Source organism: Neolamprologus multifasciatus, chromosome 6 (assembly GCF_963576455.1).
Source record: "Neolamprologus multifasciatus chromosome 6, fNeoMul1.2, whole genome shotgun sequence".
In the NCBI taxonomy this organism is placed as follows: Eukaryota; Metazoa; Chordata; class Actinopteri; order Cichliformes; family Cichlidae; genus Neolamprologus; species Neolamprologus multifasciatus.
This window is the reverse complement of record NC_140444.1, coordinates 15,999,975-16,023,049: the sequence shown is the minus strand read 5'-3', so window position 1 is coordinate 16,023,049 and position 23,075 is coordinate 15,999,975. Positions and strand designations below refer to the sequence as shown.

The 23,075-nt window shown below is 40.8% G+C and overlaps 1 protein-coding gene and 1 long non-coding RNA gene across 8 annotated transcripts in view; both read right to left on the bottom strand.

The window, feature by feature from the left end:
- LOC146516711 (uncharacterized) overlaps window positions 1–23,075 on the bottom strand; it is a 138,523-nt gene that overhangs the window by 44,774 nt on the left and 70,674 nt on the right. The gene's annotated exons all lie outside the window — the stretch shown is intronic.
- septin9b (septin 9b) overlaps window positions 1–23,075 on the bottom strand; it is a 70,350-nt gene that overhangs the window by 2,187 nt on the left and 45,088 nt on the right. For 5 of the 7 annotated variants that reach the window (XM_085163792.1, XM_085163793.1, XM_085163791.1 and 2 more), the window contains 8 exons: window positions 13,895–14,071; window positions 10,296–10,424; window positions 10,050–10,131; window positions 9,499–9,636; window positions 6,100–6,217; window positions 3,961–4,056; window positions 3,614–3,710; window positions 245–296 (listed from right to left, as the gene is read on the bottom strand). In XM_085163792.1, the coding sequence (XP_085019918.1) occupies window positions 245–296; window positions 3,614–3,710; window positions 3,961–4,056; window positions 6,100–6,217; window positions 9,499–9,636; window positions 10,050–10,131; window positions 10,296–10,424; window positions 13,895–14,071 (889 nt within the window). Of the gene's footprint in view, window positions 1–244; window positions 297–3,613; window positions 3,711–3,960; window positions 4,057–6,099; window positions 6,218–9,498; window positions 9,637–10,049; window positions 10,132–10,295; window positions 10,425–13,894; window positions 14,072–14,567; window positions 22,926–23,075 lie in introns of those variants that run through there. The other 2 variants (XM_085163796.1, XM_085163795.1) reach the window with 2 other exon arrangements.

The window sequence follows — 23,075 nt, the reverse complement described above, 5'->3', positions numbered from 1 at the left end:
CTCTACCGCTGTCTAGGGAAGCACTCAAAACATCAAAAGGAATTTCATTGGTATTGATTTCAGTCGGAAATTGAAGCTTTATAGAATCACTCCTGTCTCCAATTCATTTCAGCACATCTAAAAGACAGAGTGAGCTCTGATTTAGCAAAATGGTGAACCTGTAGCTGGGTTTTTATTCAAATCACACTATACCCCTAAAAAACAAAAACATTAAAATAAATGTAGAAGTGTGATGGATGCTCACCTGATTAGGAGATCTCGGAGATAAGCAAACTCACAGTGTGCAATGTTCTCAACTGCAAAGAGAGAAAGAGCAAATCGCTGAGACTAAATTCACAAAACAATCCCAAATCCTTTCCAATCCTGCTTTCTTGCAATTCCTTAAAAAGGTCACAAGATGGCAGTGTTGTTCACAATCCAGTTGAAGGGCGTCCTCTAACATGACATCTACAGCAATTTTCTTAAGCCATGATAACTCCCTCCTCCACTTTCCAGCAATTTAACACATCAGAGCTCTTCACTGTATTGGAGAACTTTAAGTAAGACGTTTTAACAAATTCCCTATGACAAGCTTGTGGTGCCTTTAGTAGGCCTAACATGTTTGAATTATAGATTATGTCTAGTGAAAATGAAGTAAAGGAGGCTACTACTTAAGTAAAGCTTTGAAATCCAGGGAAGGAAATTTAATTCTCTTTGAAAGTGGGAGAGTGGAATAACTGCTGGGCCTGTGAGCGCTGATTAACGGCATCAAGGGAACAAGATACCAACTTGTAACGAGCTGAACTGCTGCTGTCTAGACGCTCTACTCCTCAACTAGCAGTGAGGAGCTGTTATATCAATCGATATGCATGTCTAATATACCCGTTACCAACACAGCCCCTGAAAATACATAGTATTTTCGGTGCTTGTGATAGTTTAGAGGACTAGTCCTCCTCTGAGGACTAATTTATGATGATGGTGCCGGCATGTCCGGGAGCTTTCTCTCCCTTTCTTTTCCCTGTTCCCGCTCTCTTACTACTTGGCTTAACTAGAACTGAGCCACTGTTCTCTTAGCCAGACAAGACTGCATTTGTCCTGAAATTCTTGTACTCTATCTCCCTCACCCTGCGGTTCTACAGAATTCATTTGTAAGCTTTCGTATGAGTAGACTGGACATCTTCAGAATGTAAAATTGAAAGCTTAAAAGCCCAAAGTACCATGTTTTGAGGAGGAAGAAAAGTCTGCATGCACCTCTGAATATAAAGCAGGTTTATACACTAGAAGTACAAATTCAAACCTGAAAATATTGGGATACCGTGCGACATGCACATTAAAAATGGAATGCAATGATTGCAATTTCATAAACCTATATTGTATTTATCATAAAACATTTAATGTTTAAACTAAGAAAATGTACCACTAAGATACTCAGCTCAGTTTGAATTTGATGGCAACATGTTTCATAAAAGATGAGGAAGTGCCGTGTTTACAGCTGTAAACATCTGGGAGCTGAGAAGAGCCTCTGCTGGACTTTTGGGGGAGGAATGTTGTCCCATTTTAGTCTGATAAATGATTATAGCTGCTCAACAGTGTTGGGTTGTCTTATTTTTGCTTTATGATGTTTTGGTGAAAGGTCTGGATTGCAGGCAGGCTAGTTCAGCACCCAGACTCTTCTAGTACGGAACCAGTGCTTACAATAGATCCAGTATGTGGTTTAGCATTGTCTTGCTGAAATATCCAAGGTCTTCCCTGAAAAAGAGGTCATCTCAGTGAAGTGTATGTTGCTCTAGAGCCTGTATTTACTTTTCAGCACTGATGATGCCATTCATGATGTGCAAGCTGCCAATTCCACAGCCACTAATGCACCCCGACACCATCAGAGATGCAGGCTTTTGAACTGAGAGCTGATGAACAAGCCAGATGGGCCCTCTCTTTTAGTCCGGAGCACATGGTGTTTTCAAAAAATAATTTCAACTTTTGATCCGTCTGACCACCGAACAGTTTCCCACTTTGCCTCAGTCCATTTTAAGTGATTTTAAATATTCAAAGTCATTGCAATTATTATTCATTAATAATTTATATCCACTGTTCTGAAATGATTCTACAATGTATAGACAGCTTTTTGCAGGTTGAACCCATTCATCCATTTTTTTATACCCAGTCATGTTACTGACCCAATGCCAGTTGATCTCAGTTAATCTAAAATGTTCCTCCAGCTGTTTCCTCTTAGTACAACTTACTTTTCCAGCCTTTTGTTGCCAAAATGAGCATGAGTCTTTCAGTTTAAAAATTGATATGTTTTCTATGTGCTACTGAATAAAATACAGGTTTACAAATCACTGCATTTTGTTTATTTGCATTTGAATCCTTATCTTTGAAATCATTTTTTATTTTTATCCCAGTGTTTTCTGCTCGAAGCGTCACGCCAAGTCTTGCATGCTACCATACTGTTTAGATACTTGTATGATTGAAATGCTCTTGTTTATGTGAACATTTGTTGTGTTTCAGACACAGTATTTCAAGGTCATATTTCATAGTGAACACTGGGCGTTTCCCCAGCTACACTGAATCACAAAACAAACATAGTCTGAGTCATTTACATTTATCATTTACATGATATTAAATAGCTTGAGGGGTTTTTTGGTGAATGATTTATACATTACAATGCATTTATAGGACAGCAAATGAACTAGATGCTCTGCAAGGACTGTGCTGAAGGGTGTCCTTAGCAGGAGACACTATTAAACAGTGATAGGTCCCTGCTGAGCTATCCTTCAGTTGGCTTTTTGTCTTTTGCTACGTGTCCAGAGAGATGTCCTCTCTCTTTCTCCGTCTCTACACACACACACACACTTGCACAATTGTGAGTAATGCAAGTACAGTTACTTGCTAAGAACCTCTTTGGCACTTTGAGCGTGCAGCACAGGCCAACAAATGTAAACCACATCACAGAAGTTATTGCATGCAAGTGTGTCTGTAAGACAGTGTGCGTGTGTTTTATGTTTCTTCCTGTAATCTCAAAGGACATAGAAAGTGTCTGCAAATCTTCTCCTCCTGTCTCCTACGTCTCCCAAGTAACAGACTCAGAGAAACATATGTAAACAAGCACCTGGTATTCAAACAGCAGTTGGTTAAACTAGCTGGCCACGTTTTCAAGTAGCAGTCTCTAACTTTCCACATGCTGAGAGTTCACCAAAATCAGTCTGCTGGTTTTGCTGGTCATTTTGCTACCACAAATACCAGCACGAGCGAGGTGAGACAACTCAACTGTAGTTAGTAACTGTAGCATGCATGCTGCTGTATTATTTATTGGGTGAAGTCAGATGGCTTTGGCACTGTCATCTGGACAGGTGCGACCCAGTCATGAGTACAGGAAATGGGCCGTTTTAACGTTTGACCAGATGGACATTATAACATTATTAGGCCAAGCCAAGTATTTTTTTAACTGCTTTGCTGGAGCAATTAGTGGCACTGGCAGTGACAGCTACATGTCGACATGGCTGATCTACATTGAGACAGTAAATAAATGATTACATTGTTCTACCTTGTTATTCATTTTCTATTATCTGGCAGGGAAACTAACCAGCTGTGGTTGTTTTATTTGCAAGTGTGTATTACAGTTCATGTGTATTACCCTCTATGGTGCCCCACTTTGTTTTCCTTCCCAGAATCCTCTTTCCGTTCACCTGGTACTCCTGGTCACTGCCCACCACAGCAAAAGGGGTCATCTCCTGTTGAGTGCACACATGCAAACATGAAGAGAAAACGCTGAAGTGTTTGCATTGATTCATTTTCAGGTTCATGTTTGACTTGTTGCAATTTCCCCAGTTATCATGGATTTTCCAAAGAAACACAAAGAGGAGATCAAAAAGGTTGCATCTAACAAAGGCTTACATTACATCCACGCTGTAGCCACAGGATGCTATTCTTTAGGTTTGCTGTTAAAATTCGAAGTGAATGAACACAGCAGTATCAACTTACCCTGATTTTGTCATTGATCATCCTGTCCTCTGCATCCTCATCAAACTCTTTCTGAGGATAAACATCGATCCCATTGGCTCGCAGCTCTTCCCTAATCTATACACAAGTACAGAATGACACACAAAAACATTGAAGTTAAGATGACAAAAAGTTTTTTAAAAAGTCCTACCGGCACATAAAATAATATATAAATGAAGATGCTTCAGTCTATGCAGATAAAAATGTACAAACGGAGAGTGAGACTGTGGCAGTTGTGCACAAACTCACTTGACTGTGTCCTGGAGCATTTTGTCAAACCAGTATAACAGAATATAAGCTAGCTGTTGATACCCGTGACAGAAAGGGGCAGGGACACGCTGGTTAACAACTCTTGAGAAGTCTGACATCCAGACAGAGGTACAACTCATAAAATCTCCACCCCTCACTTTGCTTTTAAAATGACTAAAACTCGGGCACGGGCGCAGGAAAGCTTCTGAGAGAAATGTCCTTTTAATGAATGACTGTTCACTCCCACAATTACTACTCTGACAATTTCCACTTGGTCCTTGATCAAACATTTTTATTGTGTATCCTTAGAAGCTTTCTCAGGGTTACATTAAAGGATGCGAACCAAGTGAAATTCTACAAAAAAGCCACATCAGCGGTGGTTATGTGAACACACATTCATAGTTGAACACACTGAGACCCAACATTTAATAAAAAACAAAACAAAAAAATCAGCTTGTTCTGGTTGCATGTTAAGTTGCTGCGGGGATAATGGGAGGGGAAAAAAAACTGGCACGAGAAGCTTTTAGTCAATAATCTTCAGGGTCAAACAGAGCATGTGCAGCCAACCAAAACAATCCAGCTACAAGCCCCAAGGCTTCTACTCTCTGCCAGGGCCTGGCACAGAAACCAGAAAGCAGACTCTGCTTTGTACTTATTGGACCGCGTTACTGGGATAGAGGGGAGACTGGTAGCCAAGACACCCATTGTGCTTCCACCTCTCTAAAATGAATAAAGTTGTTGGGAAGTCTGCATTCTTAAAAGAAGGGATGCGACACAGAGAAAAAGATGGAGGAAGGCAGGTGGCTGTCTGCCTCTTGTGGAGTGAAAATAATCCAGCAGAGAAACGCAGCGAGGAAGAGATTCAGCATCACGTAGGGACTCAACCCAGGTGAAGCAAGAATCTGTTTAGCAGGGAAAGCCATGATAAGAAGGTGAGCGGTGTGAGGCTACAGATTGTCAGGTTTACAAGTCAAAGTGTTGACTGTAAAGCCAAATATACCCCCAAATTAAACTCTGTGGATGAAAGCCTGCACAGATTTACAGTGGTTAGCCTGGATGCATTTGCTAAAACGTGCTTAAAAAACTTCAGTGACAATAAAGATTTCTTGCCATTTGCCAAAAATGAAAAATGCCCATCACGTTGCTGAAATAGAGGAAAAGCCAGGAGATCATAAAATTCATTATGCTGTTTAGTTTGGGAACCGTAACTGTTTGTATAAAATTTTAAAGATATACTTTTAGTGTTTTAGTATTTAGACATAGCTCTGTGGCATTAAGGGTTAGGGTTTTGATAAACTCACGTATCAAAAACGGGCAAATTATCTCAAATTATTAAGAGAAACTGATGAATATTCAGGGTTTGCTAAAATGCTCATTTTGAACTCATTTAATTCTAGTCATGTTTTATTGCACAGTGGAGACCTCTTTGAGCTTGGCTGTATTGTATGCTCACCCCATAATTCAGTGGTAGCCAAACGAAGAGCCTGTCTGCTTAGCTGGAAAGTGGGCTTAAATCTCTTGGATTGTTGCTTAGATAAACAGTTCTTAAATATCTGTAATTAATAAGAGCTTAAAATGTTCACAGTTCACAGAGATAATAGAGTATTTCCCAAGATGGATGGAGTGTGAGTTTGCACAGATGGCTTCAGTTTGTGGTTAAGCCCGGCAGCTTCTATACACCAGTGATTAATGATTATTACTGGTTACTGAACACACCTGTGTTCATGATGAAACTCTGTCGTCCGATCTATCAACGCACTGCATTTATTTATCTTAAGCACACTCTGAACAGGCTACTGCAGTCCAGGTCTCGCACACAGCTAACACGATGCAGTTACCAAGACCCAGCAATGCATGCAAACACACTCTCACCGTCTTTTTAAAGGAGTCCCTCTCCTCCAGGGTGAGCGTGTCGGCCTTGGCAATGACAGGAACGATGTTGACCACCTTACTAAGATGCCTCATAAACTCCACATCCAGAGGCCTAAGACTGGAAGATAAAAAAGACAACAAAATTCAACTTTACTTTAAGTAAAATAATTCATATTTTACACATAAATGCGCAAGGAGGTTCTAAATTAAGACATCTTACACTATGGAAGGACAAAGCAATTTATACTACAGATAAAAAGACACCAAAATGTAAACCTTGTTTCATTTTTGAGTGAATAGTAATAATAATTTAATTAAAAGTGCAGGAACGTCAGTTTAGGTTTTAGAAATTGTATACAGAAATCGCCACATACAGGATTAATCAGTTAGGCAGGTAGCTTCTAAAATATTCCGAATGTTTGTTAATAATATGAAATAATCGATAATTCCAGGAGCTTGCGCCTGATGATGTTCTCCAGTGTGAGCACTGAGCAATGCCTAGCTTGCAATAAAACAGAAGAACTGTTTCTTTTCAGTAGTTGACTGCACCAAAAATAGCAAACTTGGTTAATTACATGTACTTCACTGCTCCAAACAGACAACAGGAAGTTATATTTAAGGACTGACATGACTGTAAGGAAAGAGAACAACCACTAGAGAGCAGTCACGGTCCACTGCAGTCTTTCTGTTCTCCCTGAAACCATGTCACTGTAACACAGAGGGGCTTGCTCATTTCGACAGGTTCACCATTTTCCCCATTTGTCCTTAATATCCTGCTTTCGCCTAACTCAAAGCCAGTTTAGATAAAAGCATTCCTCCCCACTGGCTTTGTGAATCTTTCACATCTTAACAGTGTGTTCGATTAAAGTTGTTTACGTTTCTCCTTTAGCAGCCTGTAATCGTGCCTAGCGTAGCAATGATTAGGACCGTCAGTGTGCACACTGTTGTTCCATGTTGCCTCCAGTTGCTCTTGCACACAGTTTCCTTTCATGCTGTCTGGTCTGCCCTCCAATTAACCTCAGCCAGCCTGGTTCAAAGACCCAGAGGCAGCTGGAGGGAGGAAGGATGCCAGGCAAGTTCTCCAGAGCAACTGACAGACATGTCACCATCAAAATGGGATGAGCTTGTGCTACACAGAGCACAGAGACAGGACAAGAGAAACAGAGCAGCAGAGGTAAAGAGAGAGGAGCGATGCAGAATAAGCGAGGCATCAAACGCTCAGGGGGCAAAATGTCACGTGAAATAAATACGCAGACAGGAAGGATATCCCCCCCTCCAAAAAAAGAAAAACTGTGGCTCACGATCCATGTGTGTCAGTGCATAAATAAACTGGGGCTATATGTACATGTGTGCAGCATCACATGCATGACGGAGCATACGTGCACACTTTCAGATGTACACATGCACTCTTACCACAACATATGCAGCATGGACAGTCTTTATAAATTAAACATGGATGCATGCACAGATGTACAACTGTATGTCTGTGCATGCATGAATAAATCCTTCTGTCTAGCTGGTCGAAGAACATAGCAGTGACGTTTAAATGAACTGAAAATGGTTAGCTCGGTGGTCAAATGAAATGAGGAGAAAACAACCAACCACACTGCGAGCAGCACTCCCCTCCCACAATTTCAGCAACGGGTCAGAAAACCAGTTCTGAGTTGACGAGAGCCAAAGTGGAGTCTTTGTTTTCTCGTGACAACATGTTAAGCGAAGTAACAACAATACTGCCTGGAGGGAAAATAATGTGGCTGATGCTGCCATTATCGGAAATGGCTTCTTTGATGCCAAGGCTGTGTCTTGCTTCACTGAGCGCTGCTCTTCGATCCGAAACCACAGTAGCAACCGAAACGCACATCTCCAACGATAGAGGCTTATGAAAGCTCAATCTGTCATCATTTTGCTTCCTGTCATTCTTGGTCACATGGCGCAGGCATCCAGAAGCCTTTGGCATTGTGTCTGGGTAATTGGTAACAGGCCTCATTTAAAAAACCTTTAGCTAACATTACTGTGAGAATTTAAAATGAGAAAATAAGCAAACAGAGCATAATAGGGTAAGAGTTTTGTGATTCTTTCAGGGACTTATGTTCTTATTTTATTTGTGAATCACTTCTACTAAAAAAACAACTGCAAAGATCTGCCGTAGGTTTGTAAGTATCCTTATATGTACGTATGAAACTACCAAACAGGAACTCTCTACCACGTGCCATACCCCAACGGTAGCCCCAGCAGATGTCTCCTTTATTCTTGCATACAACTCTCTGGGTAGCTGTAAGGAAGATCACTTCCTGACAGGTGTTTATAACTTTTGATTAAGAAAAAAGGTGTGAATTTTTGCAAAGCGGGCACCTCTGCTTATAAGCAGTATCTGACCTGCAGCAATACTATGATTATAAAGATGACGCTGGAGGATTTAGGCACTAAGAGAAGCAATGCACAGTCACAATAGAAGAGGGTGGACTGAACTCTGCAGCTGTAAGCATAATTATCCACAAACACATTCAGGGTATCCACATATGTGCACCCGTGCAAGTTTCAGCATGCCCACTGCCCACTTGAGTCCACTCCCTGTGCCCTGCTTTACATGAACAAGGGTACACACGAACACACACTCGCTGAAGCAACAGCTGTGGTGACATGAGCAGATGATGAGGGGGTCTGTCAAACTGTGGGGCTCGCACATGTCATCCCTCGATCCTTGAAAAACATTTAAGAGGACAACTGTTGAGTTATTGGTGCACAGAAATATGCGACTGGGTTGGATCTGCGGTAAGAAAGCCAGTTAATGGGTGTTTACAGTTGGTGCGCATTAAAGCTTTGAGTGTTTTAATTCACATATGTACAATATTTTAAAGCCAAGGTGGCTTTATCAATCACACACACTCAAGAGAGACAGTATCTTTCTTGCTCCTGAGGTAACACAAGGACACTAGCATTAGTTGTTAAATGAGACTCCTGCACTCTTTTGGTCCACACTTTGGTATGTTAGAATCATTCACACCATCTTGTTTCTGCTTTAGCCTCCAACCACATCTTTTGCACATTTGGCGGCTCAGTGAAACACGCTCGTCTCTGACCACTGTCGCACTGGATTTCATCATCAAGTTTCTGCCAACTGCTCGATATCACATCTCTCTATTCAATTCTGTTTCTTTGTGAAATGTGACCCTTTGAGTGACTCTTATGTGTCTTTGAGGAGAGAACGAGTTCCACATGTGGTCATTAGAGAGTGAGATGAAAAAGACCAGGAAAGCGATGTGGTTAAAGAGCTAGAAAGAGACAATAGGTCGGGGGAGGTCCCCTGAAGACCCTCTGTAGATGTGGTGAGAAAAAAGGAGTAGGAGCTTGTATCACATGAGTCAGCATTTAACTGAGATATATAATACAGGCTCTTACCAGTGGCCAGTGGGAGGTATGAAGTATATGCAGCAGTGCACCCTGGAGTCTGGGATCCTTTTCTTCCTGTTAATGTTGATTTCCTCTTGCAGGTAGGATTCATACTGGTCATTGATGAACTTCATGATGGGTTGCCAGCTGTAACAAAGAAAATTAAGGAAAGAAACTATTACCTCAAAACCTCTTGTAAACTTGTTACTCTGCTACAGTGACTCCTTTTGTTCTGCAACATTAACTTATAAGCTCCAAAGAAATTTGTAAAGACAAAACTCCAGGGAGACAAATGTTCCTGTAACGCTAAAGACACTTTTAAGACATTATAACTTCTAATTAAATCACGCATATTTTACTTACACAAAAACGGAATCACATTTCCTCAACACTTTACTTAACTTATAAAATAATAACATGAAATCCACCGTCTTGATTAAACAAAGTAAAATGGAAAAAGTGTTTTAAAAAAAAACAGAAAGAAATTGAGTTTCAGCTTTGAGACAAATTGAATAAGTACAGGAAGTGATTGTAGGCAGGTAGATCAAGTCTGGGCTCACCAGTTTTCATTGTTGATTTGATCCCCAAAGCCAGGAGTGTCAATAACTGTTAGCTTCATCCTAACGCCTTTCTCTTCAACATCTACATAAAGAAAAAGTGATTAGTGTAATTTAGGACACTTTACTTTTGCAAGAAAGATGTACTGTTTATATATTTATAATGACAGATTAGACGGAAAGCCCATATTTCATATTATTAATGCAATATGTGCAGCATCAGGTGGTAGGCTACAAAACACGGCATACCGTGACTGACGGACTTGATCTCGACTGTCTTGGGGATCCTCTCCTCCACATTGGGCTGCACAGACTTACGGCTCACCTTGGATTTGAACAGCGTGTTCATCAGAGTGGACTTTCCCAGGCCGCTTTGACCTGATCCGAAAAACAAACAGACGAACATGCAACATTTAGTAAAAGCAGGAAAACATCCAGCTTAGGCAGTCAGAAGGGAAATCCCTCTGAAGACAAAAGCGCAATTCAGCTTCTCTTTTTTAAAACCTCAGAGTGGGGAAAACTACATCTTATAACATGACCTTATGCTCTTCTGCATGGGTTGTGTGGTGGGTGTGTAGTTGCATTGGGAGCCTCGTTATAGCCCCCAGAAGAGCCACCTTTGGAAGCTAATGGGACCACAGTATTGTACTGACCACACACAGAGATGCAGACATACACAAGATACATCACCCACTAGGGGCTGAATCCTCTTACGTTGTGTCTACAGTATTATATAATTCTACTGAATATGGTCTTAGTGAGATAGGGTGGGTGGAAACTAAGTAGAAAGTGCATATATACTTATTATACAATATTATAGTGTCATTTCTCTTACTTAATTTAAAAAAGGTCCACTGCTGTTGACACCATGAATAAAAATGCACATTTTAAATTCAAATATTAGTGCCATTTCCACAGTGTATACTTATCATACTTGTCAATACATTACATTTAGTATTTATTAATCAGTACAAGAATTATACTCCGACATCTAATAGCCTCAAAAAATGTGCACCTGCATAGTATGGTATCCAGAGTTGTTCGGCTACGTTTCTTTTTTTGACTTCCAAATTAATTTAAAGTTAAGTCACTCTGCTCATTTCCACTTCTACATTTTTACTCTAAAGACTCTGAGGTAGATTTGCATAATTCACAGTTGCTGTAGCTCCCTTTCCTGTAGCTCAACCTTACTGTGACTGGCTTAAGCATTAGCTGTATGCCTGATGACCTCATTATTTAAAACCATAAATATGTCGAACTTGTGGACAGAGGATGCCAACATGACAAGTCTATGAAGTTAAAGGTGACTTTGATTTTAGAGTGTGACTTACAGCGATACAGTGGTGCTATTCATTGCTTGTTTAGCCAATGGAAACATCGACTAAACAAATGCGTGCTTGTGCTGAAACAACAACGAGTTGGTTTCCTTTGGCTGGACGAAAATAATACAAGGTGGAAGTGAAAATCTTGATTTGATACTAGCATCATTTTGAAACATTAGGAGTAAACGGATAAACGGGTCACTGCACACAGACCAACTCTGTGTGCCATGTCCCACATTTCCTGTCCTAAATGTGGACTCTGTGGGTATCTGATAGGGCATATGGAGAGTCGCCAAGCTGCCAGGTCCTCTGTGACCCCTCTTGGTGGCCTTTACCGCCTCTCTCTCACCTTACATAAACACACTGCCTCTTTAGCACACACTTCACATGCAGTCTACCCTGCTGTATGCATTCACCCACAAGCACATGGTCACATTTTCTTTCCTTCTTCTACTGACATACACACATAGACACATTGGCCAGGACTAGGTAGCTGAGGGGAGAAATTAGGGTCAAATGCATTCTCTGAATACCACAAGACCACAAGGGACAAGACCAACACCAGTTAACCTTTTACATTTCAACTAACCACTCAAATAGCAAATCTGTTAGCCAGCAGGAACTTTATTAGAATGGGAATAGATTATCTCTTAACGTTAACTAAAAGGAAGCTAACAAAGTTCAGGCAAACATAGTCGATCACAACTACAGAAAAAAAACAACAACAAAAAAACAGTAGTAATCTGACTACACACGGTAGCCAGATTCCTACTGTGTTTCATGGCCTTGAGCAAGAGCTGAAGACAGTCTCACAATTATCACCAAAATGCACACCCTGCTGTCGAAACAGCAGGGTGTGCATTCAGGCCAGCACTGGCAGGCCAGCACTGATCGGAAAGTAAGAAGTAGATGACAATCATGTGCTAGGTGTTTGCTAACACATTGCCAGAGGAACTTGACACGTTGCTATAGTGATGTACTTTAAAGCTCCCTTTGGCAATCAGACGCCTCGTGCAGGTTGAAACTTGCCTTTTCTTTTCCTAGTGAGCATTATTTAACAGCGATAGACTATATCAGTTAATTTTCATTTATCCTTGATGCATTTGGGGCACTGCAAGCAAATACATGTCAATGTTGGGTAGAAATCTGCAGTTTTCCTGCAACAACACAAATGTGTAAGCAGGGATGCAAATCTCACAGAGATTGAAACACGCTGCTGTTTCACTCTGGAACTTTTTGTGTTTACTCTGAAAATAAACGTTCGGTGAGTCATCTTCCACCGTCATGCTCTCAATATAAATCTGACACTCTCACTTCACACTCAATGCAATAAACAGTAACTATGCAGCAGCCCTCGTTTGCCATGCTATGATCCATTTCCATGAAGCTGCACTGACATGCCACCTTACAGCGTGTACTAAACATAGCCCCGAAGGGCCTCAAATCAGAGTTTTACAGTTACTTCCAACAGGCCAGTACCAACAAACAAAACAGATAAAATCTCTGATTGTTATGTAGCTTGATAACATTCCTTTCTTTATAAACAACATTAGCATAGGTTTGTTTCTCTTGTATGCATGCATGCACACAGGTGCAGGATTGGATAGATGTACTGAAACTTTGATGGTGAGGCTTAACTGGAGGTGCGTAGCTGCTTTCTGAGGACGTGAAGTCTGACACGGAGTGTGTGCTTCAGCTTGTCAGAGTAATCGCCATCATTATAGCAATTACTCAGCCTGACAGCCTAAGTTTATCCTCTCAAGTGAGAGTGTTTGTCTGATAAACTGTGGACACTCAAAAAGAGAGCTTGTTGAGGAAGTCGCCACGTTAGCTGACTGTTACCAGAACAAGGGAAGTAGAACCACACTATCAAACACGCACGGTTCGTCGTGCCTTTGCTCTTTACAGCAGCCTCGTAATAGATATAAAAAGCGATTTTCTGAATCGACAGCAAGCAAACCAAGCATGTCCTCTTTTAACTGGCGATATGTGTGCTCCTGATGTGTGTTGCGTCTCAGTTAAATGCTGACTCATGTGTTACTTGAACCACAGCTCTTATTTCGTTGCTTTGTTCTGCATTTTGAGTTGTTGCTGCACAAACTGAAAAGTTTTAAATGACTCCCATGTGATTCCCCCCCCCTTTTTTTTTTTGCTTTGCTGAATTCGGGACTGGGACAATATCTGTTGCAAACACACCACATTTGGGAGCAATTACAGCTTCAAGCCTTCTTGGACACATCTGTGCTAGTTTAAACTGGTTACATAGTTATATTCAAATCTAACATGAAGGCATAATAAACATTAAAGTGTGAGGTCAGACTAGATGGGAGGAAAACATTTAGAATTAGGCCTTTACATCATTTCACAGATTTGTACGAAAGCGACCACCTTTCCTCACTGTAATTATTTTTTATATGCCATAATTTAGCATCTTTAGCATCCCCCACTTCTCCGTTTAATTTGACAGGACAAGGTTAGAGTCAACAGCACAGGTTTTCACTGGGTAATGTTGTGCGTCTTACTCACCCACAACCATGACATTGAACTCAAAGCCTTGTTTCATGGCCTTCCTCCTCATTTGCTCCAGGATGGCATCGATGCCCACATAGCTGGTGTCATTGATCGGGGTCTTCTCCCCCTTAGCTTGAGGTTGGGGCTTGGTGGCTTCAGACATGTTGCTATGGCTCAGATTGACCTCTGACCCTAAGGGACACAAAGAGGGGGGGAAATTAGTGTATTTTGTTGGTGTTTATCTCCAAAGCTTGATATTTGAGCACATAAGTTTATGAAGTTAACATTTAAATTTAGTACATTTGAACAAGCAACATAAATTCAAGTGAAACCTTATGAACTGCAGTGAACACCAAGTTAGGAGTGCAAATCATACATGATACTCATCTGAGAGGCTGACTTCCTGTGTGAAACAGGATACCAGACTCAAATTTCATAGCACCAACCCCATTTTACAAGTTACTGTGTAAATGAGACATTATAGAAGAACAAGAAACTTTCCAGCAACTACCTCACGCTAGCAACCCAGTGCACAAAAGCTGTTGACTTTTTCAGAAAGAAATTGATGTGGAAGTTGCAGCCACAGTCAAACAATGCAGCTGTGTTTTGCAGTAAAGATAAACTAATAAGGAAGACAAAAGAAACAGACCTCGGTGGAAGAAGCGACCAAATATAAATCATAGCTTACCTCACTTTAAGGTGGATCAATTGAAGGCGAAGGCTGTGTGCCAAAGCACTGCTGCAACAGGCAAAATAAAAAAACAGTTCAACTCTACCAACCGTACTAGTATGTGCTTGCAGCAACAACAAGACTCACTCATCCTATGGTAGGAGGAGACATCATTTCCTGTACTGTGACAGCGTGTGGTGATGCCTGCGTGAGGTCTGCAGTCAAAGACACTACAAACCACAGACGTGTACCTGAAACTGAATCTGAGACAGCCATCCTGGATTTATCTTTATATGAGGCACGCTAAAACAACAGCTTGTCCATAAAGTGCTTTCTGCAGCATCACGCCTTTTAACGCTATAAATATAAATGAAGCAGTTATGACAATGAACTTTCTGATACTGCTCCCTGCTCAGAGTTTCTCTCTTCCTGGGTATGGGTAAGACAAAAACATTTTTTGCGTGCGTTTTGGTTTTATACAGATACCATGCTGGTTGTTTACAGGCACAGAAAACAGAGATTTACCCACAGAGGCTGAAAGTCAAAGACTCACAAGATTGTGGGTGTCCACTCTCAAGTGGACACCATTAGTCAGCACATGCCTGAAAACCACAGACTTTTCTAATTTACAACTCATGCATGCTTCCCTTAGCCAAGATTAGAAAAACAGTGCACACATGTTCACCGATACCCAGTTATTTTAATAGATATAACACAAAAAGTAGGTAAACTACATGCATGATGAGAAGGTATGAAGGTAAATAAGAGTTTTCAAACAGGAGTGGCTGCAGTGCTATCAGACTACCATGACAACTTTCCTTTTGGTTAAACCTTACAGTTAGGGTTGGCCCTTAACCACCATAACCTTAGTTATGCTGCTATAGGCTCAGGCTGCTGGGGGACGTCCCATTCTTCACTCACTTTTGTCGACTCCCCGCGCATTCATGCGTCACTAATGCATGTCATTACCATCTGTCTACATTGTCCCATAGTTTGTGTTGTTTCCTGTTCATGGTCTCTCTATGTCATCTTTTTTTCTACCTTCTTCTACTTAGCAACAACTAACCGGTGTAGCAGATGGCTGCCCCTTCCTGAGCCTGCTGCAGGTTTCTTCCTGTTAAAACTGACTTCTTCCACCCCACCTTCTCCAAGTTCTTGCTCAGTGGGGAGCATTTGACCATCACTGGTTCTGTCTCAAAGATGGGGTCTTCAATTTATAATACAAAGCACTCTGAGAAGCTTGTGTGAGCTTGTGCGATATACATAAACCTGAACTGAACTGAATGTCTACTAACATATAATTTCAACCTTCTACACACTTGCATAATACTGAGTACGTCTGAACTCAATGGCCGCTTCTTCTCTGAGCGAGACAAAGAGCCACAATTTTGGACCACAAGTAAGGTTATTGCACCTTCAGCAGTCTCTGTGGTATCCATCCGACCTCTGACTTTCAGACTCTGATGGCCAAATGTTTAGTGGACGAACTACCCATGTGGCTTGGCTAAAATTCAACAAATCAATCATCAGGCAATAAGTGATCACTAAACAATGCATTTCTCTTGAGAAATCACTTAAATGAAGTCAAAATGCTATTTTATTTATTTTACTTTCAATTCTATGGGGGAAAAATCCATCCACCACAACAATTCAGGAGTTTAACCCATGCTGTAATGTAAACCTCCTGGCAATACTGCACAGTGTGATCATTTCGAGCAGCACAGCTGTCCTCAGGAAACCCAACACATAACTGCTGTCTGTTCGACATGATACAATAAGGTTTTTGGATTGCTATTTCTTTAGCCTGTGTTTCAGAATATTTGTACAGGTTTACAAATTCTTGTTTGGCTAACTATGCACAATGACATCAAACGTGAATGCAACAGTAGCTTCTTGAATGACAGAATGAAAGATCCCTTTAATGATGATATCCAGAGCATTTGCCAAACTGCCTTCTGGTCACCCTGACCATGCCAGCCCCAGACCACCTACTACGTTATAAGTCTGCTTTCTAATAATGGACAGCCACCGGCTAGGTGGGGCAAACAAGCCAGGGTACTGAAATCCTGTAAAAACAGGCAAATGTGTGATACACGTAGGGAAAAAGGAGAACAAGTATCAATACCAGGAAAGTGCCTGAAAGCTCTCTGCTGTCAAGCATACTGAAACCTGCTGTTTTTAAAGTCACTTCTCCTTTTCCAAGGAGAACCAAGAACTTTCATTTTTAATCTCTGAGCTAACCCACAGCTAATTGATTGATATAATTAATTGCTGAGCTATACATTAACTGACCACTAGCGGGCATCTACTTTACTAAGAATTATTTGTGGTCTTCACGTACATAAGAGACAATTCTGCCAAAACCATTTCTTCATCAGATCTTGATTATAATGTTGTAAAGTTCCACAAGAAAAGCACCAATAACGCTTGCTAGTGGCAAAACATATTAATCGCCAAACCTCATTCATAAATGAACAGAAACAAAGGCTGTGACTCAGATCATGATTTGGCTGCCACAGCTGTTGAATAAAGACTGCTTCTACATGAGAGAGACTCAGCGGAGTCATCATAATGGAACAACATATCAAACTGTGAGATGCAAGCAATTGATGGGAAAGTGCAGTGGACTGCAACGATGCATCAAGGAGCCTCAGCGAGCACCTATACTGATAAAGCACACTACATTTATTTTACCGCCCTTGAATCTTCCTTCAAATGAAAACAGCTTTATTAATCTGCAAAAATATTCTGTCTTAAGATCACTTTGAAGAGGACAAAAGAAAAAAACCCAACTAGACAGAGGATGTTTTGCCTCATAATATGAAAAAGCAGCACTTTGGGATTAACTGATTTCAGAGCTTTGTTTAATGAATGGAGAGGAGTTCAAGCCTTTTCCCTGCATGAATGGATAGATCCCATCAAAGAGATTACTCCAATCTCTTGTTAGTTATTTTCAAATGAGGGCACTTTATGGGAAGCTGACGTTCATTTGTACTCGTCTCAAGATGCCATCTTGCTGTTTTGTTCTTGCTCTTTAGAAGTCGACAGTTTTCCTCACAAACATATTTTATGTTGTCTTAATGGCGAAATGTGTCTTTATTTAATAGGAGTTGCATGTTACAAAATAATTGCTCTATTAAAACGAGTTTCAGTTGTGCACGTTTTCTAAAAGATTTCCTGTTTGTCACAGAGGGCCTCGCAGCAGACAAACCACAGCATTTACATCCGCACTGAAACGGTTTGTACAGCTTAAAGGCATACACCAGCAATCTGTACTCACGAGGATCAATTAATTTGCCACAAGAAATATCACTTAGCACTTGTACAGTATCCTCCATTTCTCTGAATTTACCCTTGTCAAGTCTGTGAAAGTAATCCCGAGGTTGTTAGTCATGTCATCGGGGATATTTTAGCCTTACAGAGAGTTCTGTACATGCAGATACTGCAAAGGATATTTAGGCCTTATCTTATAGAAATGTACCACTGAATAAATCGACTATTGTTTAATGAACTATTATTTCTTATCATTTTCCATAGCTATCCCATTTGCTACCTAATGTAATAGAAATGGACTGATATGTAGATCGTGCTTTTCCAGCCTGAAATGACAAGTCATATTTAACCATACATTCCTAAAGTGCTTTGGTCTATAGACTTCTTTTGCCTTAAATCGACAACCAAGTTAGAATCACTGACTGACTTAACGTGCATGTCTATGAGCTGGTGCAGGAAACTGGAGGACATGGAGGAAGCCCATGCAATTACAGAGACAGCTTGCAAACTTTGTACATAAAGGCCTGTAGCGATCAGGAGAGTGAAATCTGAAAACCTCTTAGATTTAGGTGACAGTGCTACAGAACATCTCAGTTTAAAGTAGATAATTATCTGCATCTACTATCTGAAAAAGCTTTCACAAAGCCTGCAATAAACTGTCTCTGACTTAAATTTATTTCATACAAGAAATATGAACTATTCTGGGAGAACCAAGTTGTTGAATTTCATGCAGTTGCCCTTTGTCACATGTAGCACACGGCTGCTGATAGTTTGCCTTAGCTGGGTGGTTTAGGTGAAGGTGCATTATCAAGGACACGTGACAACCCCTCGCTCACTGGTAATTAACTGGAAAGTTATCTGCCCTATTCTTACATGGCCCCATATGGGCATTACTCAGACTTCGTACCAGTCAGGGGGCAGATTCAAGACATTTTAATCTCCATCAGGTAATGTCCTCAGAGGACTGCGGAGGGAGTGAAAGTGAGGAGAGCTCAACATCCAGGACTTACAGAACAGAAATGATTGCCGTTTATCTTCAACACCAGCAGTTTTTTGTAGACAAAAACACAGAACGGCTTTCAGGCAGCAATTCTTATATTGTAAGAGTAGAAAGATAGACCACTTTGAGATTTCAAAACTTGCATACAGCTGACAGATCAAAAAGCGCTATCCTGGACACCAAACCCACTGCATTGTAATATAACCTTCCTGGAAAACTAACACACAGTATTACTCTTCAGTCAGATATAATATTCTGTTTGGCTGTAACAGAGAATCCCCTTCCCATTCCACATTCACACATAACTCAACACTCCCTCCCAAGCCCTTCATTAAAATCCCATCAGGCATATCATATCCAACTCTACATTTAATATTCACCAAGTGAAACTTGAACATGCCTTCCCAAGAAACAAAGCCTTTATTGTCTTCTCGAAAAGCCTCCTCAAACCAAAGAAATTCAGTTTCCATCGATCCGCGGACGCCACATCACCACTTTTCAGCCCTGCTTTAAATTACATGAAAGTTTTTCTCTGTTATTGTTCGACTACAGCCAAGACCCTGACAATGCTGCAGAGGGAAAAGGAAGCAGGAGGTGAAGGAGAGATAGAAGAAACGAGTAAAATGAATCAGTGCGTGTACAGCATGTAATTAGCGCAAATGAGCCAAACTGTTTAAACGCTGTGGTCGATGACTGACACTCCTCATAAGCAAATTGTGCATTTTGAGGGTTTTACAGCACTCCCCCAAAGACGTACTGTGAGGCTTTTTAGCCTTTATTTTTGAGATGACAGTAGAGTAGACAAACAGAGTGGGGGTTGGGGAGAGAGCAGCAAATGGTCAAGATTCACTCAAACCTGGGCCCCGGCAAAAGCCATATGCTGCTGAACCCAGTATCTGAGGATTTTACAGCTGGCCATAACTTTCTTTTTTTCTGGATTCAAACAGTTCATCAGATAAATGGTTTAAAGTGCATGCAACTACAAAGCTACAAATGTTTCTAGCCTCAGAAAGGAAAGACAGAATTATGAAAAACTTTTTTGCTAGTATCATCTGAAGCAGTCAGAGAGTATTTAACTTTGTTGCACTGAGGCTCATCAGAATGCCAAAATAACCAAGGACATGGTCTGCAAATTACTCGTGGCTAGAAGTCCTACATATATTGCATTGGTTGAATTCTTGTTTACATGCAGCAATGTTAATAAGCAGCATCTCTGTTATAATAAAATACAAACACAAGACTTGGTTTATGTCTTGGACTCACTTGAGTTTTTAAAAATCTACTGAACTTTACATGTTGAGATCTGGATTACCTCCCTGAAAGTTACTTGTTAAAGAGTCAGATTCTTTACTCTAAGTGAAGCGTTTAATGTCTGTTGACGAAAAAGAAAGATTCTCTGGGAAATCTTGATTAGCTCTCATACTTAAATCACTGATAAGGTCACTTTCATTCAATTAATCTTAATAATGAGGGTAAATGTGCATTACAGTTTGTGATTCTCCTTTTTCTTCCTGTGTTCAAAAGCTGTTCAGTTCCTCCTGAGGGGAGGTGAACCCTGGTTAAAAGGAAGATCAGGTTTGTTGTCGCACTCACACAGCTTTTTAACATCATCTGCTTTCTGAATGCTCTGTTATGTTTTTAAAAGTCATGGTTCCCATGAGTCCAATCCCCTGATCCTTTCCTTTCCCATGTGTTTGTGTTTTTCTGTTGCTGTCCTCATCCCTTCCTCTCTTCTTAAACCAGAAATGACATTTCCAGAGGTGGCGTCTCACTCTCGAGAGGAAGAGATCGTTAAATTTTATGCCAGCTGCTGTCTAGAGTTCAATAGATAGACCAGAGAGAAGAAGGAAGCCACAAAAGTACACAGTAATAGAAGTGTTACATGGATACAGGGTTAATATGCATAATTTAGCATCCTCTAATAATTTAACGGAATGTTTCTATGCCAAAAATCAGTTAAAGAATTTAAAAAGATTTTCATCTTCAGGCAAAATTGCATGAAGACCCAGTGCTACTCAAAGCTGCTGTTTTTTTTTAAAAAACCATTTTCACCAATAACTTTAGTTGCAATATCAGTATAAAGTAGCCTATAGAAACTGTGACACAGACAAAATAACACAATTAAAAAAACAAAACAAAAAGAGCATACAATATTGCATTTACACTTCAAACATATGCCTATATTAGCATCAACTCCTGCTACAAGGGCGTACAACATTGTCTTCAAAGAAATGTGATAAGACTGAATCACCTAAATCACAGAAGCGTGAACGAATTCTTGTGAAGGTCTCCAGTCATAATGATAACATACGCCAAACACAGGTCTGAAGTTTAAACACACAAAAGCTATAAAGTCGACTAGTCTAAATAACACGACTGCATATCTTGTGAGAATGCTACAAATTCTTCTCCACAGCACTAGCTCACATTTCATTTTTCCTTCAAGGTCTATTTCCAAGTGGTGTTTATATCTTCTTATCCATATTGTAAACGCTCAATCCACAAGTCCTTCTTAAATCCTTATGAAAGCCTATGACAGGTTTTGCCTGGTGAAGCTGACTTGTATGTCAAGCGTATGTGTGCCTTTAGCAGCACAGGCCCCTAGCTTAATCCTTCCCTGTGTTCTGTTTGATGGAGATAACATGATGACATGTTTACAGAAGGCAGTGACAGAGCGAGGCTGACAGCTCAAAGTTGGAAGGGTAGTGGAGCCTCTCACTGGGCTCTCATGTGTATCCCTGACAGAGGAAATCCGTCAAACATAATCCCTCCCCCCCCAAATCTGTAAGTTCAAACCACAGGAACAGAATGATTAAAAAGGGACCTATTATCCTTTTCATTCTTGAATTCTAGTAGACTAGCTTTGCATGATTCTTATTTCAAAATAATCTTTATTTATCTGCTGGGCCTTTTTGCAGCCCCTCAGTTCACACTGAAACAAGCTGTTTTAGCTCTTTTGCCTACACTTTCTTCTAATTAACTGAATGTTTCAAAAGAAAGTCTGAGAGGCTGCTGTATAATGTCTCAGTGGCATAATAATGATCCAGGAGTAGAAAAAATTGGGGGGGGGGGGAAAAACCCTAACAGATCCACTTTTAAAGTTCTCCTTTCTCCGTAAAATGGCGTGATTTTGTGAGGTCAGTCAAGGAAAGAGCTGACACAAACTGAAATAAGAACTCAAGAGAAGGTCTGGAAAAGGCTACTGGCCCACTTCATCTTTCAGTCTTGTAACATGACAGCCCACTGAGAACGCAGCCGCTATCCCGGTATGGAGCAAAAGCAGATGGTGTTGATATGCTTGTCACTCGTAAACGTCTGTTAAGGACCTTTACTAGAATACCTCACAAAGATTGAAAGAGTGAGAGTGGATGACCAGAGAAAGCTGTAAATGGAGGACCCTTTAGGTGAAGGGCGAGTCAAGAAAAGAAAAAAGGAAAAGAAACATGAGCCAAATTAAACAATATCAGTGACGAGCTGAAAAACAATATGAGAATACAAAGCCCAGCGCAGCAGGGCAGACACTGTGGTGCTGTGTACCACTGTGAGAGCCCGCTGTTCTGGGCAGCACTCAGCAGACTGAGAGACCACAGCTGTAACTCAGAAGCCCGGGCGTTTCTGAGAAACATGGAAGGGGAACTAGGAGGGTCTCACCACAGAACCATCCACAGCTGCAATAAGGGAAGTAGGATAGGGCAAAGGACAAACAAAGACCATAAAGGAATAAATCAAGGAACCACTAAGCATCAAGTGGGAAAGGGGCTGGCTTGTTTGCATATATCAATGGGCAGCACTTAATTGGGGGAATGAGAAGCAACTCGCTGTGCACAAATGGCTTCTGCACTTAAAGACAGTTTTGTTGTACCCTTTATCTGTTCAGAAAAACATCCAGCTAATCGGGTCTATTAACGGACCCTTTTCAATGCAATTATATAGACAAGCTACAAGTCAAGACTTCAGAGTGAGCCAAAGCTAAAAATTTATTCTAATTTAAAGAACTGTGTGCAAGCCAAAGACCAAATCGTATCATTTTCTATTACGAGTTTAGAGTCAAGATGCCACAGCAGAGCATAATATTATAGACTGGTGCAGTTCTGTAGAGCAGACCACCGCAAATAATAATCCACTCTCCCCCCTCCACCCACCCAGTGTCGGCAGGGCCTCAAACTGTCACCTCTGACAGGACGTGACATGTCTGACTTCCTTCAGGCACTGACATACGTACAGACAGAAAATGTCAGCTGTGGGCAGATAAA